Raw genomic sequence first — 25455 nt, 5'->3', positions numbered from 1 at the left:
TGAGTGATTGCACTGAGTTTGCTGCTAAGCTGACGATGTGTGCATGCCTACTGAAATATGTAATGGCTTCTCAAATAACCCACAAGATTTCATTCCTCTTTGTGAAAAGAAGATGCTGAGGTGAAAATTTATGCAGCATTGGTTGCTTAGTTACCAAATAATTGTCTTTTTTTTTAAAGTATATGGGTTAAAGAAGAAGACCAGAAACGAAAACATGAGCAGGAGTGAAAGCATGAGAATGAGAGAAGAAAATAGTTTCTTATGTTTCTGTTTCAGGGCGTGAAAATGTCTTCCACCAAAGTGGGCTTTCGTCTGGCTGCCTGTTTACTAAACATTTCAGAATCCAGAAAAAAAAAGATACTGTTGAGAAAATAGCTCAAGTTTCTCTTTATGATGATAATAATAAGAGCAGCAAACAGAATAAGTTGGAATGGGAGCATTTCAATATGATGTTTATTAAATTGTATGCTCTGTTATCCTGAAGATACATTACAAAAGTTTAAATTTTTTTGGTGATATTCTGACTTTATCGTCTTTTTTCTTTTTTGCTGCTTGGCTCTTTTTTCCTAATATTTTCCCAGCATGTTATATTTCTGCAGGGGGTACCAAACAAATAATCTGTACTGGTGGTTCTCAACCATTTCTGTAGTCTGACCCAGAGTTACAAGAGAAAAAGGAGTACTTGTGGCAAAATAGATTTCCACTCCATATGGCTAAATTCAGTGCCTTGCATAATGACAGGTTTCAGAATAGCAGCCATGTTAGTCTGTATTCACAAAAAGAAAAGGAGGACTTGCCACAAGTACTCCTTTTCTTTTTGCGAATACAGACTAACAGGGCTGCTACTCTGAAAAGAGAAAAAAGGAACACATGAAACTGGTTTGTGACCTTCACCCCCCAACTTGAGAACCCATGACCTTATGTGGCCTGTTGTCATACAACATCCATTAACACAGATACTTTTTGCTGATGGCTTCGTGATGGATTAGTAATATGCTGTGGTTTTTATAGCCCCTACCAAGGAAGGATCTCAGAGTGCTTACACACTTGAGTGAACCACATACTTCCTGTGGGATAGGTGGGTAGTATTATCCTTGTTTTAGGGGGTGGGAGAGACTAAGACTCAGAGACAGGTTAAGTGATTTACTCCCAGTCATGCATTGAGTCAATGGCAGAGTCACAAATAGATCTCCTGAGCTTTACCTCAACACCATCCTTCCTCCCTAAGACTGGTGCTTGGGAAAACTGTGGCGGTGTAGGGAGTGGGGAGTATTGACCTGGGGATGTTGCGTGGGAGTTTTACTGGTACTGTCTGCATTGGTGATGGGATATCAGGGTGTGACATCACTTGAGGGATGATACCTGAGCCAGGAGTTGTCAGAAGTGTGGGGAAGACAAGGCCCTGCACCCCCCATTTCCTGTGATTCACCATGACTTTCAGCCAGCCAGTAAAACAGAAGGTTTATTAGGCGACAGGAACACAGACCAAAACAGGGCTTGCAGGTACAGACAACAGGACCCCCTCCGTAAGGTCCATATTGGGGGGCAGGGAGCTTGGACTGAAACCCCCTCCTGCAGTCTCCTCCAGCCACACCCCCTGGCTCCTCCTCCAGCCTTTGTCCAGTTTCCCAGGTAGAAGGTGTCACCTGGCCCCAACCCCCTCCTGGCTCAGGTCACATGCTCAGATATCATCCCTCAAGTGAAGTCACACCCTGATATCCCATCACCAATGCAGACAGTACCAGTAAAACTCCCACGCAACATCCCCAGGTCAATACTCCTCACTTCCTACGCTGTCACATCTCTCCCCCCTTCGAGACTGAACCGAGCGGGGTCACTCTAACCAGTGACCTGGGGAAGTTCAGGCCTCCCTCTCCGGGACAATGCATCAGCTATCATGTTGGCACTCCCCTTCATATGGGTCACGTCCATATCATAATCTTGCAGAAGCAGGCTCCACCTCAGGAGCTTGGCATTGGCTCCTTTCATCTGATGTAGCCAGGTCAGGGGGGAGTGGTCGGTGTACACGGTGAAGTGTCGCCCAAAGAGATATGGCTGGAGTTTCCTAAGGGCCCACACCATAGCCAGCTATTCCTTCTTGATGGCCGCATAGTTTTGTTCCCGGGGTAAGAACTTCTCGCTCAAGTACATGAAGGGGTGTCTCTCCCCCTTTTCATCAACCTGCATTAACACCACACCTAACCCTGTGTCTGAGGCGTCAGTGAACACTATAAAGGGCTTGTGAAAGTCTGGGTTTACCAGAACTGGGCCACTGACCAGAGAGCTTCCTTCAGCCCACAGAGAGCCCTCTGGCACTGCTCGGTCCAGACCACGTTGTCTGGCTTCCTCTTCTTGCACAGCTCAGTGATGGGGGTGGCTATGGAGCTCAAGTGGGGCACAAATCTTCAATAATACCCCGCCATCCCAATAAAGGCCTGGACCTGCTTTTTGGTCTGGGGAGCAGGCCAGTTTCTGATCGCCTCATCTTGGCTAGTTCTGGCTTTAGGCAGCCGTTCCCCACCCAGTGGCTCAGATAAGATACTTCAGCCAGCCCCACTTTGTACTTCTCAGCTTTTATGGTCAGCCCAGCCTCCTGGAGTGGGTCCAGCACTTGTTTAACCTGGGACACATGGTCCTCCCCGGTCTGGCTAAATACACAGATCTCATCAATGTACGCCACGGCAAAACTCTCCATCCCCCTCAGTAACTGATCCACCAGGTGCTGGAAGATGGCCAGCGCCCCCTTGAGGCCAAAAGGCAGGGTCAGGAACTCATAGAGCCCCAAATGGGTGATAAAGGCCGATTTCAGCTGGGCATCTGCATCCAGTGGCACTTGCCAGTAGCCCTTTGTAAGATCCATGATGGTAAGGTAGCGAGCTCCCCATAGCTTGTCTAGGAGCTCGTCAGGCCTGGGCATGGGGTAGGCATCAGATACAGTGATGGCATTGAGCTTCCGATAGTCCACACAGAACTGGATCGACTCATCCTTTTTGGGGACCAGCACCACAGGCAAGGCCCAAGTGCTGGAAGATGGCTGGATCACGCCCAAAGCCAGCATGTCACTGACCTCTCTTTCCAGGTCTTGAGCAGTTTTCCCTGTGACTCGGACGGGGGAGCATCTTATAGGCAGGTGTGATCCCATCTGCAGTAGATTAGTAGACAGTCAGATTAGTGAGTACAAGCCGGTTGGAAAACAGCTGTCGGTACAGATTCAGCACCCTTCTGATCTCAGCTTGCTGAGCAGGGGTTAACCTATCAGAGGGGGAATTGTTTCTAGGGAGGAGCCAGCTTCTGTCTCAGGGAATAGATCTACTAAAGGGTCATCTCCCTGCTCCTCCCAATGTCCACACACAGCTAATACCACATTCCCCCTATCATAATATGGCTTCATCATATTAACATAGTACACCTGGTGGCAGTGTGCCTGGTTAGACAGTTCCACCATATAATTTACCTCATTTAGCTGCTTGACAACCTTGAAGGGGCCTTCCTAGGCGGCCTGCAGTTTGTTTTTTCTCACGGGGATAAGAACCATCACCTGGTCTCTGGTGGCAGAGGTGTGGGCCCGCATCGTGTGGTCATACCAGACCTTCTGTTTCCTCTGGGCTCTGGCCAGATTCTTCTTGGCCAGGCCCATGAGCTCAGCAAGTCTTTCTCGGAAAGTCAAGACATACTCCACCACGGATTCTCCAATGGGAGTGGCCTTCCCCATTCGACTCTCATCAGGTCCAGGGGCCCCCTTACCCTTCTTTCATGTAACAGTTCAAAAGGCGAAAACCCGGTAGACTCCTGGGGCACCTCCCTGTACGCAAACAGCAGGTGAGGTAAATACTTATCTCAGTCCTGCGGGTGCTGGTTCATAAAGGTTTTCAGCATCACCTTTAGAGTTCCATTGAACCTCTCAACCAGCCCATTGGACTGGGGGTGATATGCTGAGGCCCAGGTGTGCCGGACCCCACATTTCTCCCACAAGCACCGGAGCAGGGCTCACATGAAGTTGGATCCTTGGTCTGTCAAGACTTCCTTGGGGAACCCCACTTGGCTGAAAATGGTCAGCAGCGCATCTGCCATGGTGTCTGCTTCAATGGAAGACAAGGCCACTGCCTTGGGGTAGCGGGTAGCGAAATCTATCACCACGAAAATATATTTCTTCCCTGATTGGGTTGTCTTGCAAAGAGGCCCCACTATGTCCACAGCCACCTTCTGGAAAGGCTCTTCTATAATGGGCAAAGGTCTCAAAGCTGCTTTCCCCTTGTCCTGGGCCTTCCCCACCCTCTGGCGGGGTCACAAGATCGGCAATACTGTTGGACAGTAGTAAAGACTCCAGGCCAGTAAAAGTTCTGTAGCAGCCTCTGCCGGGTACGCCAGATTCCCTGGTGCCCTGAGAGAGGGATGTCATAGGCCAGGTACAGGAGTTTGTGTCGATACTTCTGGGGGACCACCAGCTGCCTCCGGATCCCCCATGACTCCACTTCCCCTGGGGGAGCCCATTCTCAGTACAGGAATCCTTTCTCCCACAGGAACCTCTCTTGGCAACCTCTCCCCATGGTCTGTGCCACGCTGAAGCCAGCCAGGGATCCTTAGCTTCCGCAAGGAGGGATCTTTCTGCAACTCAGCCTGGAACTCAGCAGCTGGGGAAGGGACAGGGACCTGCTTCCTCTCGCAGGCTGGGTCTGAAGCTGCATCCACTCTGAGCCTTGCCCCTGGGCTCTCCCTCCCCACCAGGGTAGGGTCCTGCGCCTCTGGTGAGATACCCTCCCCGATGTCAGGGCATAGTGTCCCTTGCCGGCTCTGGCTATGGGTCATGACCAGGGTGTTCTGGGGGTTGCTTGGCCAGTCCTCTAGGTCACCCCCTGTCATAAATATAAAGGGAAGGGTAAACACCTTTAAAATCCCTCCTGGCCAGAGGAAAAACCCTTTCACCTGTAAAGGGTTAAGAAGTTAGGATAACCTCGCTGGCACCTGACCAAAATGACCAATGAGTAGACAAGATACTTTTAAAGCTGGACGTGGGAGAAACAAAGGCTTTCTCTGTCTGGGTGATGCTTTTGCTGGGAACAGAAAAAGAATGGAGTCTTAGAACTTAGTAAGTAATCTAGCTAGATATGCGTTAGATTCTGTTTTGTTTAAATGGCTGATAAAATAAGCTGTGCTGAATGGAATGTATATTCCTGTTTTTGTGTCCTTTTGTAACTTAAGGTTTTGCCTAGAGGGATTCTCTATGTTTTGAATCTGATTACCCTGTAAGGCATTTACCATCCTGATTTTGCAGAGGTGATTCTTTTACTTTTCTTCAATTAAAATTCTTCTTTTAAGAACCTGATTGCTTTTTCATTGTTCTTAAGATCCAAGGGTTTAGGTCTGTGTTCACCTATGCAAATTGGTGAGGATTTTTATCAAGCCTTCCCCAGGAAAGGGGGTGTAGAGTTTGGGGAGGATCTGGGGGGGAAAGACGCTTTCAAGCAGGCTCTTTCCCCGTTACATATTTGTTAGACGCTTGGTGGTGGCAGCAATAAAGTCCAAGGGCAAAAAGTAAAATAGTTTGTACCTTGGGGAAGTTTTAACCTAAGCTGGTAAAAATAAGCTTAGGGGGTTTTCATGCAGGTCCCCACATCTGTACCCTAGAGTTCAGAGTGGGGAAGGAACCTTGACACCACGCATCAACACCTAAGTGGGCAAATGATGGTGCACCCCCACATCCTTGGGGCCCTCCTTGGCCCCCCATTTCAGATGTATCCTCGCCACGGGCACCTTGAATGGGCCCCCCCACACCCATCAGAGTCAGGTAGGTATTGGGTACCACCCGATATGGGGCCACCACCTCAGGCTGGGCCAGCGTCACATCAGCACCCATGTCCCAGTACCCATTGACCTTCCTCCCATCCACCTCTAGGGGAACAAGGCATTCGCTCTGCAGGGACAGCCCCATGCCAACCCTGTAAACTGAGAACCTTGGGTCCGGAGCATCCAGCCCCCCAGAGGAGCTGGTTTGGGAAACTCCTCCCCCATGAGCAGTTGGTAAGCTGCTAGCCCCCCCTGCCTGGGAAGCCTGTCCCTCCTCCGGCTGGGACCCTACCTAGTTAACCCTGTGCGGGTTCGGTCTGCTCAGTCTGTCCTTGAGCTTGGGGCACTGGGTCTGTATATGGCCTCTCTGGCCACAGAATTAACAAGTCACGTTTCGTTGGTCTCCTTGATCCGGGCGGTTGGTCCCGATGCCAGTTGTTCCCCTTGGGAGGGTGTTCTCCACATTCCCCCTTTGGGGAATCCCAGAGTGACTCTCTGCATCACAGTGGGCCTATTCCTTCAGGCCTCCTCCTGTCCACCCCCTGACCGGCGGTCCACGAACTCATCAGCCAGCTGCCCTGCGCTTTGCTGGTCCTCTGGCTTTTTGTCCCCCCACCCACAGCCTCAGGTCGGATGAACAATCTTCATACAGATGCTCCAGTACAATCAGTTTAACCATGTCCTCCTTAGTCTGTGCCCCATCTGCCAATTGTAGACATATCCCTGAATTCAGAGGATCAGTTCCAAATATGTGACCTCAGGGGTTTTACGCAGACTCCAGAACTTTTTCTGGTACGCCTCGGGAGTCTTCCCAAACTCATGTAACAGAGCCTTTTTGAACAGTTCATAGTCCCCTGCCTCCACCCCTTCCATTTGGCTGTACAGCCCCATGGCTTTGGGGTCCAGTAAGGGGGTGAGAAACTGGAGCCTGTCATCAGGGTCAACCCTGTGCAATTCACAGGCCTTCTCAAAGGCAATCAGGAATTCACCTATGTCCTCCCCTTTCTTACGCTGAGACAGGATGCACTTATCAAAGCTCTATACAGTCCTGGGTCCCCCCCTTACTCACCACAGCAGGGGCCTCTCGGTTCCTCAGCCTTACCAACTCCAGTTCATGCTGACGCTGTTTCTCCTTCTCCTCCAGTTCATGCTGACGCTTCTTTTCATGATCCTCTTGATGCTTTTCCTGTTCTTCTCGCTCCTCCTGCAGTTCCTGCTGCCTCAGCTCCAGCTCTTTCAGTTTTAACTCCTTCTCCCATTCCAGCTGCCTCAGCTCCAGCGATTGGGAGCTCCGCTGGGAGGATCCCCTGCTGGCCACAAGGGTCAGGGTGCCCTCAGTGTTTGCTGGGCTCCTTTCAGCCCCTCCACTAGCCACAGGTAGGAGGGGTCTCGGGATGCCCTCGGCAGCAGTCTGACCCCTCCCAGCTGGGACAGACATCCCTGCTGGGACAGACCCCAGTGCCCGCCCTTCATCTGCAGGGCTGCTTCCCTCAGAGGCAGGGATCAGTTCATCCGAGCAATCTTCCTCCTCCAGCTGGGCAATCAGCTGTTCTTTGGTGAGCTTCCCAATGCGCAGCCCCCTCTGCTTGTACAACTCAACCAGGTCCCTCTTAAGGCAATGGTTATACATCTTCCAGCCGGCCCCAAGTTACTGTAGTTAGTTTGAACTCGCAGGCCTGTGTGCTCTCAGCTCCCCACGGTTTCCAGGAGGGACCCCTAATGTGCCAGCCCTTCTCCAGGTCACCACCTCTCCCCCAGGGTCACGCCACAGACTCCTCTGCCCCTGGAATCACTCACCAGGGGGACCCCATTCTTGCAATAGTCCTTCTCTCTCCCAGAATCAAGCCACAGACTCCTCCACCCCTGGAACTGCTAACCGCAGTCCCAGGGGGATCCCGTTCCTGCAACAGTCCTTCTCGCTGGTCACACACTCGCAGGAGTTAAGCATAGCTTCTCCGCCCCCCCTGAAACTGCTCCTCTCTGAGCCTTTAGCACATCTGGTCCTCGTCAATCCCCCTTCGTTTTACTGCTCCCTAGTCACTTACTGCAGGAAGCGCCATCCATGGAGTGCAGTAGATCCCATCGCGATCACCAGTTGTCAGGAAGTGTGGGGGAGACAAGGCCCTGAACCCCCCGCTTCCTGCTATTCACCATGACTCTCAACCAGCCAGTAAAGCAGAAGGTTTATTAGAAGACAGGAACATATTCCAAAACAGGGCTTGCAGGTACAGACAACAGGACCCCCTCAGTCAGGGCCATATTGGGGAGCAGGGAGCTTGGACCCCGACCCCGGGTCTCCCTCCTTTTCCTCAGCCAGCTCCAAACTGAAACCCCCTCATGCAGTCTCCTACAGCCACACCCCCTGGCTCCTCCTCTAGCCTTTGTCCAGTTTCCCAGGTTGAAGGTGTCACCTGGCCCCAACCCCCTCCTGGCTCAGGTTAAATGCTCAGGTATCGTCCCTCAAGTGAAGTCACATCCTGATATCCCATCATCAATGCAGTCAGTACCAGTAAAACTCTCACACAACAGCCCCAGGTCAATACTCCCCACTCCCTATGCCGTCACAAAAACCTCTTAGCAGCACTACTGGGGAGAAGGGATGCAAAAGGGACAAAAGTTTCACCTTTGTCTCTGTCCATTCTCTCTTTCCCACGCATTCCCTGCCCTCTACTGTCCCTTATTTTCTTTTTTCCATCTTTCTGTCTTGTATCTTAAATTTTTTTTTGCACTTTATTTTATTTTTTGCTCCTCCCTCCCTCTTTCCTTCAGGTCTCTCTCCACATCCCCTAACTGTTCTGGTGAGCCTCGCAGAGACTCTCCACTCTCAGCCAGCTATTGCAAGCTCCCTTTCTCCCTAGTCACTGCAATACAGCAGCACGGGCTTGGCTGATGTCAGACAGAGAGCAGGGTGTAGAACTGTGTAACACCCCTGCGGGAGGGGAGGAGAAGAGCTCAGTGTCTTTTAATGCAGTCGTCTGCTTTTCGTTAATGTTTTCTGCCATTTCGCTTATGCATCTCTCAACTGTTCTGGCAGAGACAGGCAGTTCTTTTATTCTAGATACGGTCGTATCTTTATTTGGCAAATCATTGAACAGAACCTCCGAACTGCTGAGAAAAACTTCTTTTATATATTCCCCATCTGTAAACGGCTTTCCGTTTTTTGCAATGCAGTGTGCAATCTTGTAACTTCCTTCTGTAGCTTGATTTTTACTTACGCTAAAGCATTTTAAAACACTGCTTTGCTTCTCATCTTCTGCTACTGGCTTTTTGATCAGTCCAGTCTTGTTTGCTCCACCAAGAAAGGTTTTCTCGTGCTTTGTTTCAAAATGTCATCGAACACTTGATGTGCGACAAACAATACTTTCACAACAGAAAGCGCTAACAGCACGGTCCTTCTTTTGAATAAATCCAAGTGTGTCTGTCCAAGAAGGCTGAAATGAATGGACATCTAACTTTGCTTTCTTAGGAGCTGACATTTTGTCAAATGTACCCCTCAACTCACAGTGGAAAAAAAAATCTCGACAGATGGCATGCACAACATCAAACGCAGTGCGCTGTTCCACATGGCCTGATATAAGCAGCAAATCAGGACTTAAAAATATCCCAGTGGCACTGGAGCAATTTTTAAGGTGGGGGTGCTGAGCTGCGCCACCTCTTGCCCCTGTCTGCACCCCTCACTGCGCCAGGCTGGGGCCAGTGGGCCACAGCTGGGGGCAGCTGCAGAGCACCAGGCCGAGGCCAGGAGCAGAGCCCCAGGCCAGTGGGGGGGATGCCAGGCCAGGAGCAGAGCCCCCTGGATTGGTGGCCGGGACCGGCAGTGGACTGGAACCCCCGGTGGGAACAGTGGCCGGAACCCTGGCTGGCAGGGGGCCAGCGGCCAGGACCCCAGGCTGGCAGCAGAGCCCTGAGGCCGGTGGCCAGGACCCGGGCAGTGTGAGTGTCACTGAAAATCAACTTGTGTGCTGCCTTTGGCATGCATGCCATAGGTTGCTGACCCCTGGTATAATGTATGAGAAAATGTACGTGCACTGATATGATATGCACAGGATTACAATACAGACTGACATACAAGCAGAAGGACATAAATAGACAAGACAGAGGTGCTACAGTTGTTACCTAAACACAAAATCTTATACAAGGTAAAGAACCTCCACAGGCTATGGCAAAGGTGATTCCAAGTCACAGGAACAATGTGTTTCATGCTCATACTCACAGAGTAAAACATGCTCTTCAGTCTAGATTTGTTTTCATTTCAGGTCAAGGAAAAACACCAAAGAAAGGGCTTAATCCTAAGAGGCACTGTGATGATGCTGCCTGTGGTCTACGGTACCTCCCTGGTTACTTAGAAGTCCAAATAATGCAGTTCCCTTAACCACAGGCCTCCATCCAGACACATGTCAAACATATGATGATAAATTCTGAAAATCTTATTTCATCATATAAAAGAAAAGGTTCTCCTGACCCCAAGGGACCAAGCCCCAGACCCAGGTCAAATAATAACTTAGATCTTACCCCAAATACACGCTTATAGTCAATTCTTATTAACTAAACTAAAATTTATTAAAAAAGAAAAGAGAGGTAGAGTGTTGGTTAAAAGATCAATATACAGACAGACTTGAGTTCAATTCTTGAGGTTCAGATACAGAGCAGAGCTGAGCTTGTAGTTGCCAAAAATCCTTTTAGAAATAATCCATAGGTTATAGTCCAATGTCCATATTCAGGGTGACTCCAGTCAGTGACTGAGGATCTCAATCTTAATGGCTCAGAGTTTCCCCTTCTTGAAACCCAAAGCAGATCTGAGATGAAGAAGGATCCTGTCCCAAGGTTTTTATACATTTCTTGCAGCCTTTTGGCCTGAGAAAACAATAGGCTTAACTTCCTTTCTTCCAAACATCATGGCAATTAGCACAGGATAATTTATCCATTAAACAGTTCAGATACAGGTTATCACAGCCTTCAAAGAGACATTGACAATAATACTATTTCACTCAAGTATATGTTAATATTCCTTTTTTGATCTTTGGATCAAACCTATAGCCATAGAAAAGACTTGTTTGCTTACATCACAAGACCTGAGCAAACATCTACTCTTCTATCTCTAACAATGCAGGCTTGCATTTCAAAGCTCTGTTCATTTACATATCTTCCTAACCAGTCTTTAAATTTCCGCCATGGGTCAGGTCAGTCTGTGAGTTAATTAATTCTTTCTGGCCCTGTCACCTTTCAATGAGATATTATATTACACTCCTAACGTCACAGGCACTAACTGCTTCCTGCAAGGTACTGAGCACCCTGAACTCCCACTGAACTAGTGGGTGCTCAGCACGTCTCAGAATTGGGCCTAAAGACTGAACAAATAGACATTTTCCATGACAGAGAAAACACAGTGACTGTAACATGCTGCGTCTTAAGGACAAGATTGCAGCTGCATTAGGTAGGGAGAAAAATCTACTTTTAAAAGTGTAGTATTCAGAAAACAGCCTTTAATTTCCATTGCTACGTGTAGATAGAATAGTTAGACATAATAGGCAAGATTCTGCCACCCCTACTCACACGGAGTAATACCTCACTCTACTAACACTGATTTCAATAGGGCCTGCTTGTGGGGTATTGGACTAGTCAACATAAGGGTGGCAGAATCTGGCCCAACATGAGAACAATGGGCCAGATTCTCAGCTCATGGAATGCAGCCTGGCACCATTGGCTGGCCCAGTATCATTAGGAGAAAACAGATAACTCAGAGTAGAAGTCAGTTCCGGTGATTGGTGTAAGAGAGTCAGAGACAGAGCATGACAATAAAATTCATATATATATATATGGAGAGAGAGAGAGAGAGAGAGATCAACACGCAGAGATCATCAGGAGCTCTGAGATGATAATAGAGAGCCCCTGACTAAGGCAGCCCTGATTACAGAATGGACCCCACCTGAGAGAAATTAGGTGATTCCAGGTTTAATTACGGAGTGGGCCCAGCTGAGGAAGGGCTGGAGGCAAGAGAATGTGGGGAGTCAAAAGGTGCCTGCAGGGTCTTAAGTGAGCATCCAGGGAACAGATTGGGAGACCTAGAAGGGAAGTAAAGAGGTGAGGAAGGAAATGGCACAGGGAAAATTGCAATATGGGTAGAGGATTTGCTGTAGCTATGCAGTACAGGGCCTTGGGCTGTAACCCAGAATTGAGGTGGGGACTGGATTCCCCTACGAGCCCCAAAGAAACGGTGTACAAGGGTAGCTGAGCCCAGCGAGGGGGCTGCAGGCTGAATGTGACCTCACTGAAGAAGAGCTGTAGAGAGGGTGGAAGCTTTTTATCTCTGTTCAGATAGTTCTGAATGCTAGTGTGGCTAGCTGACCCTGGAAGGAATGGGCTAACAACTGGGCCCTGGCTGGTGGGATGAGTTCTCTGAAGGAAACCACCCCAGCCCCAGAGTGACTGTTGACAAGGGCTGCTACCCCACAAGGACACTGTGATGCCATGCCTGGCCATGAGGAAATGCATAGTGGTGAGTAAACCCTGTTACAATGCTTTTTCTTAATTACTTTAACTGCAGCATGTCTGAAACAACTCCATTTTTCAGAGTACCAGCCTGTTAGTCTGTATTTGCAAAAAGAAAAGGAGGACTTGTGGCACCTTAGAGACTAACAAATTTATTTGAGCATAAGCTTTCGTGAGCTACAGCTCACTTCATCGGATGCATTCAGTGGAAAATACAGTGGGGAGATTTATATACAAAGAGAATATGAAACAATGGGTGTTACCATACACACTGTAATCAGAGTGATCACTTAAGGTGAGCTATTACCAGCAGGAGAGTGGGGGGGGGGGGATGGGGGATGGATGACCTTTTGTAGTGATAATCAAGGTGGGCCATTTCTAGCAGTTGACAAGAATGTCTGAGGAATGGGGTGGGGGGGAGATAAACATGGGGAAATAGTTTTACTTTGTGTAATGACCCATCCACTCCCAGTCTCTATTCAAGCCTAAGTTAATTGTATCCAGTTTGCAAATTAATTCCAATTCAGCAGTCCCTCGTTGGAGTCTGTTTTTGAAGTTTTTTTTGTTGAAGAATTGCCACTTTTAGGTCTGTAATCATGTGACCAGAGAGATTGAAGTGTTCTCCAACTGGTTTTTGAATGTTATAATTCTTGATGTCTGATTTGTGTCCATTTATTCTTTTACAGAGAGACTGTCCAGTTTGACCAATGTACATGGCAGAGGGGCATTGCTGGCACATGATGGCATATATCACATTGGTGGATGTGCAGGTGAACGAGCCTCTGATAGTGTGGCTGATGTGATGAAGCCCTATGATGGTGTCCCCGAATAGATATGTGGACACAGTTGGCAATGGGCTTTGTTGCAAGGATAGGTTCCTGGGTTAGTGGTTCTGGTGTGTGGTTGCTGGTGAGTATTTGCTTCAGGTTGGGGGGCTGTCTGTAGGCAAGGACTGGCCTGTCTCCCAAGAGCTATGAGAGCGATGGGTCGTCCTTCAGGATAGGTTGTAGATCCTTGATGATGCGTTGGAGAGGTTTTAGTTGTGGGCTGAAGGTGATGGCTAGTGGCGTTCTGTTATTTTCTTTGTTGGGCCTGTCCCGTAGTAAGTGACTTCTGGGTACTCTTCTGGCTCTGTCAATCTGTTTCTTCACTTCAGCAGGTGGGTACTGTAGTTGTAAGAATGCTTGATAGAGATCTTGTAGGTGTTTGTCTCTGTCTGAGGGGTTGGAGCAAATGCAGTTGTATCGTAGAACTTGGCTGTAGACAATGGATCGTGTGGTGTGGTCTGGATGAAAGCTGGAGGCATGTAGGTAGGAATAGCGGTCAGTAGGCTTCTGGTATAGGGTGGTATTTATGTGACTATTGCCTATTAGCACCGTAGTGTCCAGGAAATGGATCTCTTGTGTGGACTGGTCCAGGCTGAGGTTGATGGCGGGATGGAAATTGTTGAAATCATGGTGGAATTCCTCAAGGGCTTCTTTTCCATGGGTCCAGATGATGTCATTTTTGTAGTTTTCCTTGTCCACTCTCTCTTTCTTTTCCTACACCTCGTGGCAGGCACTGTATCTCGGCCAGCTGATGATAGCACCTTTGGCAAACAGTAAATGACTGTCCTTGGCCACTTTTATATTGCATGAGTACATGTGCTGCCAGACCCTGATCTGCAGAAGGGATTCTTTCAGCCGCAAATTAACACAGTGATTTACTTTGTCCATATTGAATACAAGGTTAAGGGGGTGGGGGAGAATCACTCCAGGTTGCACTTGCTTTTGAAATTTTTACTTCTGTAAGTCCTTTGGAAGAAATTTCCCCTACTTGGGATGGGATAAGTATTGCGGGTAAGTCATATAAATAACTGTGCTGCTAAGATTTGAATTGATTTAGCTCCTGGCCTAGCCCAAATTTGGTTGTGGGGGGTTTTTTGGTTTTTTTATTCTACAGAGATTGTGCTGCCTTGGAACAATAAATAAACTTCAAACTAGAAAAGGCACATTCTGTGCATTAAGGGCTGGCTTCCTCTCTCCTTTACTTTCACTGAGCAGTACTTTCATTCCATGAATCATCCCCCTGATTTCAGTGGGAAACTTTACTAATAAGATACTAAAAGTATGTGCTGCAGCAGAATTGATCCCTTGTTGCCACGTTTTCAAGAGCTCAGTTCCCATTTGGGTGCTTTAGTGAAGTGGCCAGACCTTTCAAAGTGCTCCATACCTGCCAGCTCCCACCATTCTAGCCTTTTGAAAATCTGATGCTAAATGTTTGTCAGTACCATAATTATGTGCTTCAAAGGCAGAAGCAATGTGGGATCTTTTATGATAGAGTAGTTCTGAGACATTGTAGCTCAGGATAATAGAACAGACTTGATGCTGCAATTCAGCTAATTAAAATGATTTGTAGTCCCTTGCTGAACGACATTTCCCAGGATTATTTCAACCTCAGATCAGAACTCTTCCTCTCCCCAGGTATAAATGCCAAGCCCTGGAAAGTCTTGCTAGAGGGTCTTAAACAGCATAGTGTAGAGACCATCCAACCAGGTACGCATGTGTGTCTAAATGACTCCGTTTCATTAGCCTCACTATAGCTACTCAGTCCAAAAACTGTGTAACTTAAATTTTCCTGTAATTATAGGCTTTCTTAAATGCTCCTTTTTCACCAGCTCACTACCTGTTTGAGGTCATGACCTTCATGGTTCAGGATTGCTTGTGTGTTTGTCACTCTCAAGATGCTGGACAGCAAAAGGAAGTGGGAGTGGGGTGAAGCAGAACATAGTCATGCAGACATCCGTTCGTTCATATACGTGCATGTGCCTATTCCATGCGCACAGGAACCTGAGATCACCTGACTCATTTGCTCACTGGCACAGCAAGCCATGATTCCCCAAAGAAGAAAATAAACCCAAATAAAGGATCACATCCCCTCATAGTCTAAGTCATAAAATAGATGCACTAGGTGGTAATAAAATAAATAATAGTAAAATAGACACACTGGTGCCATGTCCAACTGCTGTAGAGTATGTATCCACCCTAGCCATGAGTAAAACAACCATCACCATAGTACTTTATATAGGTGGCTAACACCATTATTTAAAAAAAAGAGAGAATTGTTCATTGCTGTATAGTAAATGAGCCCTATGGGATGTATTGTGTATTTATGGAATGGGACACATTTTGCAGTTTGCCCCATTGCCCTCTCTTGGGGGCAGGCCTTCAAGGATGTTCCAGCATTTTATTTTGTCAAATATATGGGCTCTTCCTGATCTCCAGCAGAGGGATGCTCCACAGGCGAGGGCTCTCAGCTCCAGGGGGAAGTGTAACTTGAGCAGTGAGTGTTGTCTTCCCCCTCCAAGCTCTGTCAGTCCTATTCCTTGTGTGGATTGGTGTATTCTTGAAGGGTTGCACAGAGCCCCTGATCTAGCTCACATTAGTGGGGCTTTATAGATTATGGCTAGGACCTCAAAGCAAATCCTGCACTGGGAAGACACTGCAGTGCATTGAATGTGGCCGAATAAGCTGTTGCCAAGGTGATGCTGTCAGGAGTTCTTCCAGCACGCTGGACCAGTTGAAGCTTCATCTAGATTGGGCTGATTGAGGAAGTAGAGTAGAAGGTAAAAACATGTATTGCTGCAGCCAGGGTTCATCTGGGATGGGCAGGGGGGTTGTTTCCTGTGTCTGTTGTGCATACCTGGAAGTACAAAACAAAAATCTGTTTCTTTACCGATTGTTTTCCCCTCAATTTAACATACCCATGATAACTTGTTGTAGGCAGTTAGGACAACTCACCTTGATGGTATCCCTTTTTGGCATGCGAATATTTTATTTATAAAAGTGGATATAATTGTCACTGACCTTCTGGGAAGGACAAAGGACAGGCAGTAGATACTGAAGAGGTGGGGCCAATATTTCAAAGTCAATAAATTACCTATCTGCTTTAGAAGTAGGTTTTAGTTTCCTGTTTGAGTGCTAGCTAACAGATCTTTTAGGGCCAAACCTCGGCATTTGCACAAAGTCTTATGCAAATCCAGAAACTACATGTAACTGACCAATTTGCTAGGCAACTAAATCTGCCTACAAATGTTGAGGAAGCCTTTAAGGAGGTCTGTTAAACATTTGGCCTGGAGAGTCATACAAGAAAGGTAGAAATGTAAAAGTTGTTCCCTTATTTGTAGCAGATTACTTCTCTAATGTCCATGTCCAGCATGTGTATGTGTGCCTTTATGATGACAGTTAAGGGACTGGGTGAATCTGCTTTAAATTGCAAAATCTGCTGGAAAGAGGGATGGTGTCCCTAGTCTCTGTTTGCCCGAAGCTGGGAATGGGCGATGGGGTGGATCACGTGACGATTGCCTGTTCTCTTCATTCCCTCTGAAGCACCTGGCATTGGCCACTGTTGGAAGACAGGGTACTGGGCTAGATGGACCTTTGGTCCAACCCAGTATGGCCATTCTTATGTTGAATAAGTGTCATAAAGATGTGTTCAGCTATTGAGGATCTAATCATCCCAGAAGAAATGTAATGTTTTCATGGACTCTCATTGTGCCGGTGCTGACTCTGGCCGCAAGGGTTTCGCTACATTGTTTACCTCATTCAGCTGCTTGATGACCTTAAAGGGCCCGTCCCAGGCAGCCCGTAGCTTGTTCTTTCTTATGGGAATGAGAACCGTCACCTGGTCCCCGATAACATAGGAGCGGGCACACGCTGAGTGGTTGTACCAGACCTTTTGCTTCCCTTGGGCCCTGGCTAAATTCTCCCCGGCCAAGTCCATGAGCTCGGCGAGCTTTCCCCGGAAAGTCAGTACATACTCCACCTCCGATTTTTTTTTTTCCATCGGGGGGGAGGCTTTCCCCTCCCATTCATCCCTGAACAAGTCCAGAGGTCCCCTCACTCTCCTCCCATACAGCAACTCGAAAGGAGAGAACACAGTTGATTCCTGGGGCACTTCCTGGTACATGAACAGCAGTGGGGGTAAATACCTGTCCGAGTCCTGTGGGTGCTGGTTCATAAAGGTTTTCAGCATCATCTTTGGGGTCCCATTGAACCTCTTCACCAGCCCATTGGACTGAAGGTGATACACTGAGGCCCAGGTGTGTTGGACCCCACACTTCTCCCACAAGCACCGGAGCAGGGTTGACATGAAATTGGAGCCCTGGTCTGTAAGGACCTCCTTGGGGAACCCCACTCTGCTGAAAATGGTCCACAGTGTCTGCCTTGACAGAGGACAAGGCCATCTCCTTGGGATAGGAAGTAGCAAAATCTACAACCACCTTTCATGGCCACCCTGGCAGCCATCTTAGTAGCTGTTCTCTACTTACTTGGCTTACCTGTAAAGGTTTCAAAAGTCTCCCTGCATTGCGTAGGTCAGAGGAAGTGAGTGCGCACCAGATTTGAACTTTTTAAAATTGAGGAAAAAACTCTCTCTCTCTCTCTCTCTGTCCTTCTGTCTCTTGCGAGAGGGATAGCTCAGTGGTTGGAGCATTAGCCTACTAAAGCCAGGTTTGTGAGTTCAATCCTTGAAGGGGCCATTTAGGGATCTGGGCCAAAAATTGGGGATTGGTCCTGTTTTGAGCAGGGGATGACTGCCTCAGGTCCCTTCCAACCTTGGTATTCTGTGATTCTCCCCTCTGGCCAGACAGGGTTGCAGCTCCGCCACAGGTTCCAGCTGGAGAGCCAGCCCCGGTCCCTCCCCCGCAGCCTCAGCTCGCTGCACTTCTTGCGCTCTGGGTGTTGATCTCCTGCTGGGCCGTGCAGCTGCGAGAGCCACTGGGTGTAGTGTATTAAATTGCTCCCTGTAGGAACGTGGTACTTAACGGAGCACCAGGGCTGGCATGTGTAAGCAGCACATTCCTACGGGGAGCAATTTATTACACTACACCTGTGAAGGGAAGGCTGTGCCTCCCCAAACAGCCTGGCCTCTGCCCTCTCAGAAGCCCTGACCTATCCAACCCCCCCCCCCCCCCGCTCCTTGTCCCCTGACTGCCCCCTCTGGGGACAGCTCCACCCCTAACTGGGCCCCCCAATCCAAGCCCCCTGACTGCCCTGCTCCCTCTCCACCCCCCCTGCCCAGTCCCCTGGGACTCCCACACCTATCCAACCGCCCCCTGCCCAGGAAGGCGACCAGTCTGTAATAGAAGCTTATTGAAACTTCTGAGAGTGAGGTTTTCTGTATTCAGTTTTCTTACTGTACTAGTCTTAGACTTGCGTGTTTTATTTTATTTTGCTTGGTAAGTCACTTTGTTCTGTCTGTTATTACTTGAAATCACTTAAATCCTACTTTTTGTATTTAATAAAAATCACTTTTTACTTATTAATTAACCCAGAGTATGTATTAATACCTGGGCGGGGGGAAAACAGCTGTGCATATCTCTCTATCAGTGTTATAGAGGGCGAACAATTTATGAGTTTACCCTGTATAAGCTTTATACAGGGTAAAATGGATTTATTTGGCGTTTGGACCCCATTGGGAGCTGGGCATCTGAGTGCTGGAGACAGGAACACTTCTTAAGCTGTTTTCAGATAAACCTGCAAGTTGTGGGACGTAGTTCAGACCTGGGTCTGGGTCTGTAGCAAGCTAGCATGTCTGGCTCGAACCAGGCAGGGCACTGAAGTCCCAAGCTGCCAGGGAAAATGGGCTCAGAGGTAGGCTCGGCACAACAGTTAGCAGTTCCCAAGGGGGGTTTCTGTGATCCAACCCGTCACAGGTACATCCTTGATGGGGAAACCCAAAACTGTAATCGAGGCAGGGGAGATCGGAGCCAAATGGGTGGAGGTGGTGGAGAAGAAAGCTGGTAGCATCTGGTGGGGATATCAGAAGGGGCAACCTGGGACGACACCCCACCATCTGCCAGGGGCTCAAGTGATGGTACAACCCTTTAAGGCCAACTTTTTTGACTTGCCTACAGCCAAGTTGTCTGTCCAGTACAAGCGTTGGTCAGGAATATGGACTTTTGCTGTCTATGACGATTTATCCTATTCCCATGCTGCTGGGAGAAGACATGGCCAGCCATGTGAGGCCAATGAAAAGGGTGGGGATGGTCACCCATAGCCAGGCTAAAGAGACTGTGATGTTATGAGGTAATGTAATATTTCATTGAAAGGTGACAGGGCCAGAAAGAGTTAATTAACTCAGACTGACCTGACCCATGGCCGAACTTTAAAGACTGGTTAGGAAGATATGTAAATGAATAGAGCTTTGAAATGCAAGCCTGCATTGTTAGAGGAAGAAGGGTAGATGTTTGTTCAGGTCTTGTGATGTAGACAAACAAGTTTTGTCTATTACTATAGCTTTGATTCAAAGATCAGCAAAGGAGTATTAACATTTAGGAACCAGAGGGTGGTATTAGATGAAGTGGTTTGCCGCTTTTACAGATCCAGACTAAGAGTTCTGTGGTACCTTATAGACTAACAGACGTATTGGAGCACAAGCTTTCGTGGGTGAATACCCACTTCGTCGGATGCATGTAGTGGAAATTTCCAGAGGCAGGTATAAATATGCAAGCAAGAATCAGGCTAGGGATTCCGTACTTGTGCAAGTTTCTTCATGAGATTGATATTATTGTCTATATGTCTCTTTGAAGGTTGTGGTAAACTGTGTGTGTCAAACTGCTTAATGGCAATTAGCACTGGGTAATTTATCCATGACGTTTAGGAGAAGGAAAGTTAAGCCTATTGTTTTCTCAGGCCAAAAGGCTGCTGGAAATGTATAAAACACCTGGGACACGATCCTTCTTCATCTCAGATCTGCTTTGGATTTCAAGAAGGGGAAACCCTGAGCCATAAGAATTGAGATCCCGAGTCACTGACTGGAGTCACCCTGAATATGGACATTGGACTATAACCTCTGGACTATTTCTAAAAAGACGTTTAGCAACTACAGACTTGTCTCTGCTGTGTATCTGAACCTCAAGGAATTGAATTCAAGTCTGTATGGATACTGATCTTTCAACCAACTCTCTCTTTTCTTTTTTAATTTTTAGTTTAGTTAACAAGAAATGACTTAAGCGTGTATTTTGGGTAAGATCTAAGTTGTAATTGGACCTGAGTGTGTGGCTGATCCTTTGGGATTGGAAGAACCTTTTCCTTTATATGATAAGATTTTCAGTAATCATCATCATATCTGACGTGTGTCTGGATGGAGGCCTGTGGCCGGGTACTTTAAGGGAACTGCATTATTTGGACTTCTGAGTAACCAGTGAGGTAATACAGAAGCTGTTTTGTGCTGACTTGGTAAATCTAAGTATTGGAATATCCACCAGCTTTTGGGCTGGTCTGCCCCATTCTGTTTGCAGTTCACTCTAATTGAGTGACCTCAGCTGGCTCCCACGGCCAGCATCGTCACACAGGCCTCCACACCTAACTCCATTCCTTAGCCTCCTACCAGGGCCCAGTCTGTGTCCCCAGATACCACAGGCCTGGGGACCCTGTCAGAGGTGGTGGAACTAGACCCCAGACCAGAGTCAATGACGGTGGTTGTATATCCAGTTCCTGGGACCCAGCCAGAACAAGTCCAAGGATTGGAATGGGCGGAGCAGCCAGCTCCAGAGCCCATGCTTTCAACCCCACCAGAGTCAGGGGAGCCAGCTCCAAGGGGTGCCATGGAGCCTGCACCTGCAGCAGCAGCTAAACCGGTGCAAGAGGCTCAACCGGAGCCTGAAATACCACCTATTTCACCAGCGGAGAGTGGTTCACAGTCAACGGAGGCACCCCCATCACCTGCATCACTTCCAGTGGGACCAAGCCCAAGTCCACAACCCAATGAGGAGCTAATGTCTCCAGCATCAAGGGAGCAGTTCCAGGCAGAGCAGGAAGTGGATGAGAGCCTCAAGGGTGCTTGGACAGCAGCCCAGAGCAACCCACCACCTCTCGGCTCTTCTAACAGGTCCAGGTTTGTTGTAGAAGGAGGACTCTTACACAAGGAGACCCTTTCTGGGGGGCACAAGGAGGACTGGCATCCTCCAATACCAATACAGTTGGTAGTTCCAACTAAGTATAGGGAAAAGCTCTTGAGCTTAGCCCACGATCACCGTAGTGGCCACGCTGGGGTGAACAGGACCAAAGACCATTTGGGGAAGTCCTTCCACTGGGAGGGAATTCGGCAAGGACATTTCTACCTATGTCTGGTATCATGAGGTGTGCCAGAGGGTGGGAAAGCCCAAGCCCAAGACCAGGTCAAGCCTCTTCAGCCACTCCCCATAATTGAGGTTGCATTTCAGCGAGTAGCTGTGGATATTCTGGGTCCTTTCTCTAACAAGACACCCAGAGGAAAGCTGTACATACTGACTTTCATGGCCACAAGGCCAGGGCTGGAGCCTGAGCCATCTATGTTGTGCTGGCTGTATGCAGAGAGGTGAATTTCACCTTTGAGAAGAAATGTACCCATAGTTTGTTGGAGGAATGTGTGCCATTGAGAGGGTAAACTTTAGTACAGTCAAAGAACTTTCTCTGGAGTCAGCTGCATTGCATTGCCTCCTAGCATCTTTGCTAATCAGATGCTTTCGTTGGGAACATGAACAAACAATCTAGAATAAGAGAAATGTTGTTTCGTTTTCTTGGTCTGAGAAAATACATATGATATATATTTACATCTGTGTTCATCAAACCATTTATAGTAAAGCAGTTTGGTTATTACCTAACCAGTGTTTTGATGTCTGGTTATAGACAGCATTAGCCCCACAGCCAAGTAACCAATGTATGTATTCTTAATGATTACTTGTTTATATAGCAGGCAGAACACAGCATAGCACTCTTCAAAGACTTTAAAAAAAAAATATGCTCCCTGTCCCAAAGAATTTACTGTCTACATATAGGCATATTAATCATGCCACTCCATTGCACTGCTTTTTAACCTTTTTTTTTGTATTCTCTTTCAAACTGTTTTCTGATCTCTGTGCATTTAAATAGTAGCTTGCATTTTGGAAGAAGATTGGAGTGTCTGTGAAAACACCTGTTAAATGCTGAAGAAAACTCCTTAGGAGTTGATATTGCAGCTGTAGGTTTTTTTTTTTTTGCTGTTAATGCAGAGAAAATGCCAGTTCTGGCTCATCATTTTCAGAAACAGCAACACTTAAAGTTACCTGGCTCTGTGATTAAGTGAGTGTACAAAGAAATATGCGGCTGATGGATGGCTAGGTCTTGACTCATAGTTTTATTAGCTTATTAGTGGCAACAGTTCAAATGGAATTATAGCTATTATACTCCATTACAAATATCAAACAATTTGCTTCTGCTGAAATTCATGCTGACAGCTCTGTTTGCCAGCCATCTTCCCCACCCCATGGACATTCAGGAAAGAATGTTTTATTCTTTCAGCAATTTACTCAGTTGAATAGGATGAAAATGAGACTAAAAGCTTTTCAGATTGGAAAAAAACATGAATTTATTTTTCACATCAGGAGCGATGTTGAAAAACTACTAAAATAGCAGGGTCTGTGATCTCATTTCTGGTTTTCTTTCACCGTAGGAAAAATAGGCGTGAGATTATACGGCATTTATAGTGTTTAATTGTTAAGAAAAGAGATTTTTGTGGCTTTTTTGTTGTAATTTTTTCAATTAAACAAGAAAAACTTGTGTGAAATAGCTTCATGGTGACTGATGTAAATCAACATAAGTCAGGAAATTGAATTAAAGCTGTTCTAAAGGACTCTCATTGATTTCATTGGGCTTTGAATCAGGCCCTTTAGGCTAGAATTCTAGGCTGATGCTTAACCCATAACCACTTTGGTATTCTATGGTTTGTCTGGCAGTGGTAATGTGGATATGACTCATAAAATACTTGCATCTGTTTCTCTAGCCCTCTGATTCTGGCCTTGTGTATGAATGTTATAATTTATTCACCACAGGGCCAGATTCTGCCTTCTCATGCACATCTGCAGCTACCATTAGCTTTGAGAGCTGCAACCACAAAGATGAGGTCAGAATTTGGCCTCCTATCATGTCTTTGCACCGTGGTTTTCTGTAATTTATACCAGGGTCCTCTCTGCTGTAGCCTTTCATTCTCAAAAGTGTGTTGGGACATAGCTGGTATGAAGATGCTACACAAAATAAGGTCCTAATCCTGCTACACAAAATAAGGTCCTAATCCTGCAAACAGTTATCTAGCACAGCATGTTAGTGGCCTCAGTGGGACTCTGACTGTGTTAGTGCTGTTTGTAAGGTGGGGGGCTAAAGTAGTATTGGATTCAAATGGAGAACAGCTATAGAGTATGGTCCTGATCCTGCAGAGTGCTTTCTGTGGGACGCTGATCCCATAATTCCCATTAGTGTCCCCCCAGCATTTGATGTCAGTCAGGAAGCGTTCAGGAGGAGGCATTGAGGGACTCACAGAATTAGGCCCAGGAAGCTCACTCCTGCACCCTTAGTCATACAAGCAGTCCTGTTGAAGTCAATGGACTATGTGTGAGGAACAACCTCTTTGGTAGCAGATTGGAACTCCTGAAGGCTTCGATACACATCATGAATACTTTAAATAAAGAGACATAATAATTTAGGCCCCTATTCATCAAAGTATGTTTAAGTCTGTTCCTCTTTAGCAAAGCACTTAGACCTAGATGCAAAGACAATGGGATGTCTAAATAGCTTTTAGAATAGCAGCCGTCTTAGTCTGTATCTGTAAAAAAGAAGAGTACTTGTGGCACCTTAGACAAACAAATTTATTAGAGCATAAGCTTTCATGAGCTACAGCTCACTTCATCGGATGCATACAGTGGAAAATATAGTGGGGAGATTTTATATACACAGAGAACATGAAACAATGGGTGTTACCATACAGACTGTCACAAGTTTTGAGGAGCTGGGTCCTAAAAACTTAAGTGATTGGTGAATCGGGGTCTTAAACATCTGCCATTTGATGTGTATGAAAAGTCTGAAATCTCCTCTTGTTTTTTCCTCCCACAGGACAGAAACATTCTCAAGCCACAGTAATCAATATATTTTTTTATTATGATTACCACAGATCAGTCATAATCATAGCAGCTACCATTGATATGTTAGGTAAGAGGACCTGTTATGATTAAATATTTTTATACTTCAAAAATTCTCTTGCTTTCTGTTAACTATCAGATAACAGCTTTGACTGACTGGGGAAAGGCAGGGCTCATCTCTGGTTTCCTGCCCTTTGTAACTACCTGGAGGCTTCCCAGATAAGTTGAGAGTTGGAATTGTTCGAGCTGAACATTCTGTGAGTAGCAAGCCTCAAACACACCATTTTTAAAATGGGAAATGCCTAGTGATGGTATAACTAAAAGTGGTATATGTTTCTAAAGTTACTTGAGACTGATGCTTCCTTAAAGCTATATAATGCCATTTCTTTTAAAACAGAATTCCCTAGTTGTTTCCTTGTTAGCATGATCAGACTCTTATTTATTTAGCAATTTGGTAAAGTTTACAGTGATATTTTACACTAATCGTTACACCATCACCAGGCAGAATTTCCTTTTTTCAAAAAAGGATGTGTTTTTGTGCTTGTTACTTTTATTTTAATTACTCATACATCACAACAAGCTTAACTCTGACCCCAATGAATACCGTTCTTCCATTAGTAATCTCAGAATATAAACACAGCATAGTACCCTTCTGAAAAAGAAACATAGAATAATATATGTTCTCATTAATGTCCCATGTTGATCAATTTCTAATGCTAGTTCACATATGTTTACTATAAATTATATTATACACTTTTTTAATGAAACCACATATACAATAAGAAAAGGAGTACTTGTGGCACCTTAGAGACTAACGAATTTATTTGAGCATGAGCTTTCGTGAGCTACAGCTCACTTCATCAGATGCATACCGTGGAAACTGCAGCAGACTCTATATATACACAGAGAATATGAAACAATACCTCCTCCCACCCCACTGTCCTGCTGGTAATAGCTTATCTAAAAGCCATTTCCAGCACAAATCCAGGTTTTCTCACCCTCCACCCCCCCACACAAATTCACTCTCCTGCTGGTGATAGCCCATCCAAAGTGACAACTCTTTACACAATGTGCATGATAATGAAGTTAGGCCATTTCCTGCACAAATCCAGGTTCTCTCACTCCCTCACCCCCCTCCAAAAACCCACCCCCATACACACACAAACTCACTCTCCTGCTGGTAATAGCTCATCCAAACTGGCCACTCTCCAAGTTTAAATCCAAGTTAAACCAGAACATCGGGGGGGGGGGGGGGGGGGGGTAGGAAAAAA

General features: G+C 46.7%; 1 protein-coding gene across 1 annotated transcript in view; it reads left to right on the top strand.

Moving 5' to 3' along the window:
- The first annotated feature begins 285 nt into the window (after positions 1-285).
- Positions 286-25455, top strand: part of FTCDNL1 (formiminotransferase cyclodeaminase N-terminal like) — a 44756-nt gene continuing 19586 nt past the window's right edge. Inside the window, 3 exon segments of the mRNA XM_077829465.1 lie at positions 286-362; positions 11667-11701; positions 24156-24254. Coding sequence (XP_077685591.1) covers positions 286-362; positions 11667-11701; positions 24156-24254 — 211 coding nt within the window.

Source organism: Eretmochelys imbricata, chromosome 11 (assembly GCF_965152235.1).
Source record: "Eretmochelys imbricata isolate rEreImb1 chromosome 11, rEreImb1.hap1, whole genome shotgun sequence".
NCBI classification, from domain to species: Eukaryota; Metazoa; Chordata; order Testudines; family Cheloniidae; genus Eretmochelys; species Eretmochelys imbricata.
The sequence above is the reverse complement of the archived record's forward strand: the minus strand, read 5'-3'. Positions and strand labels throughout refer to the sequence as shown.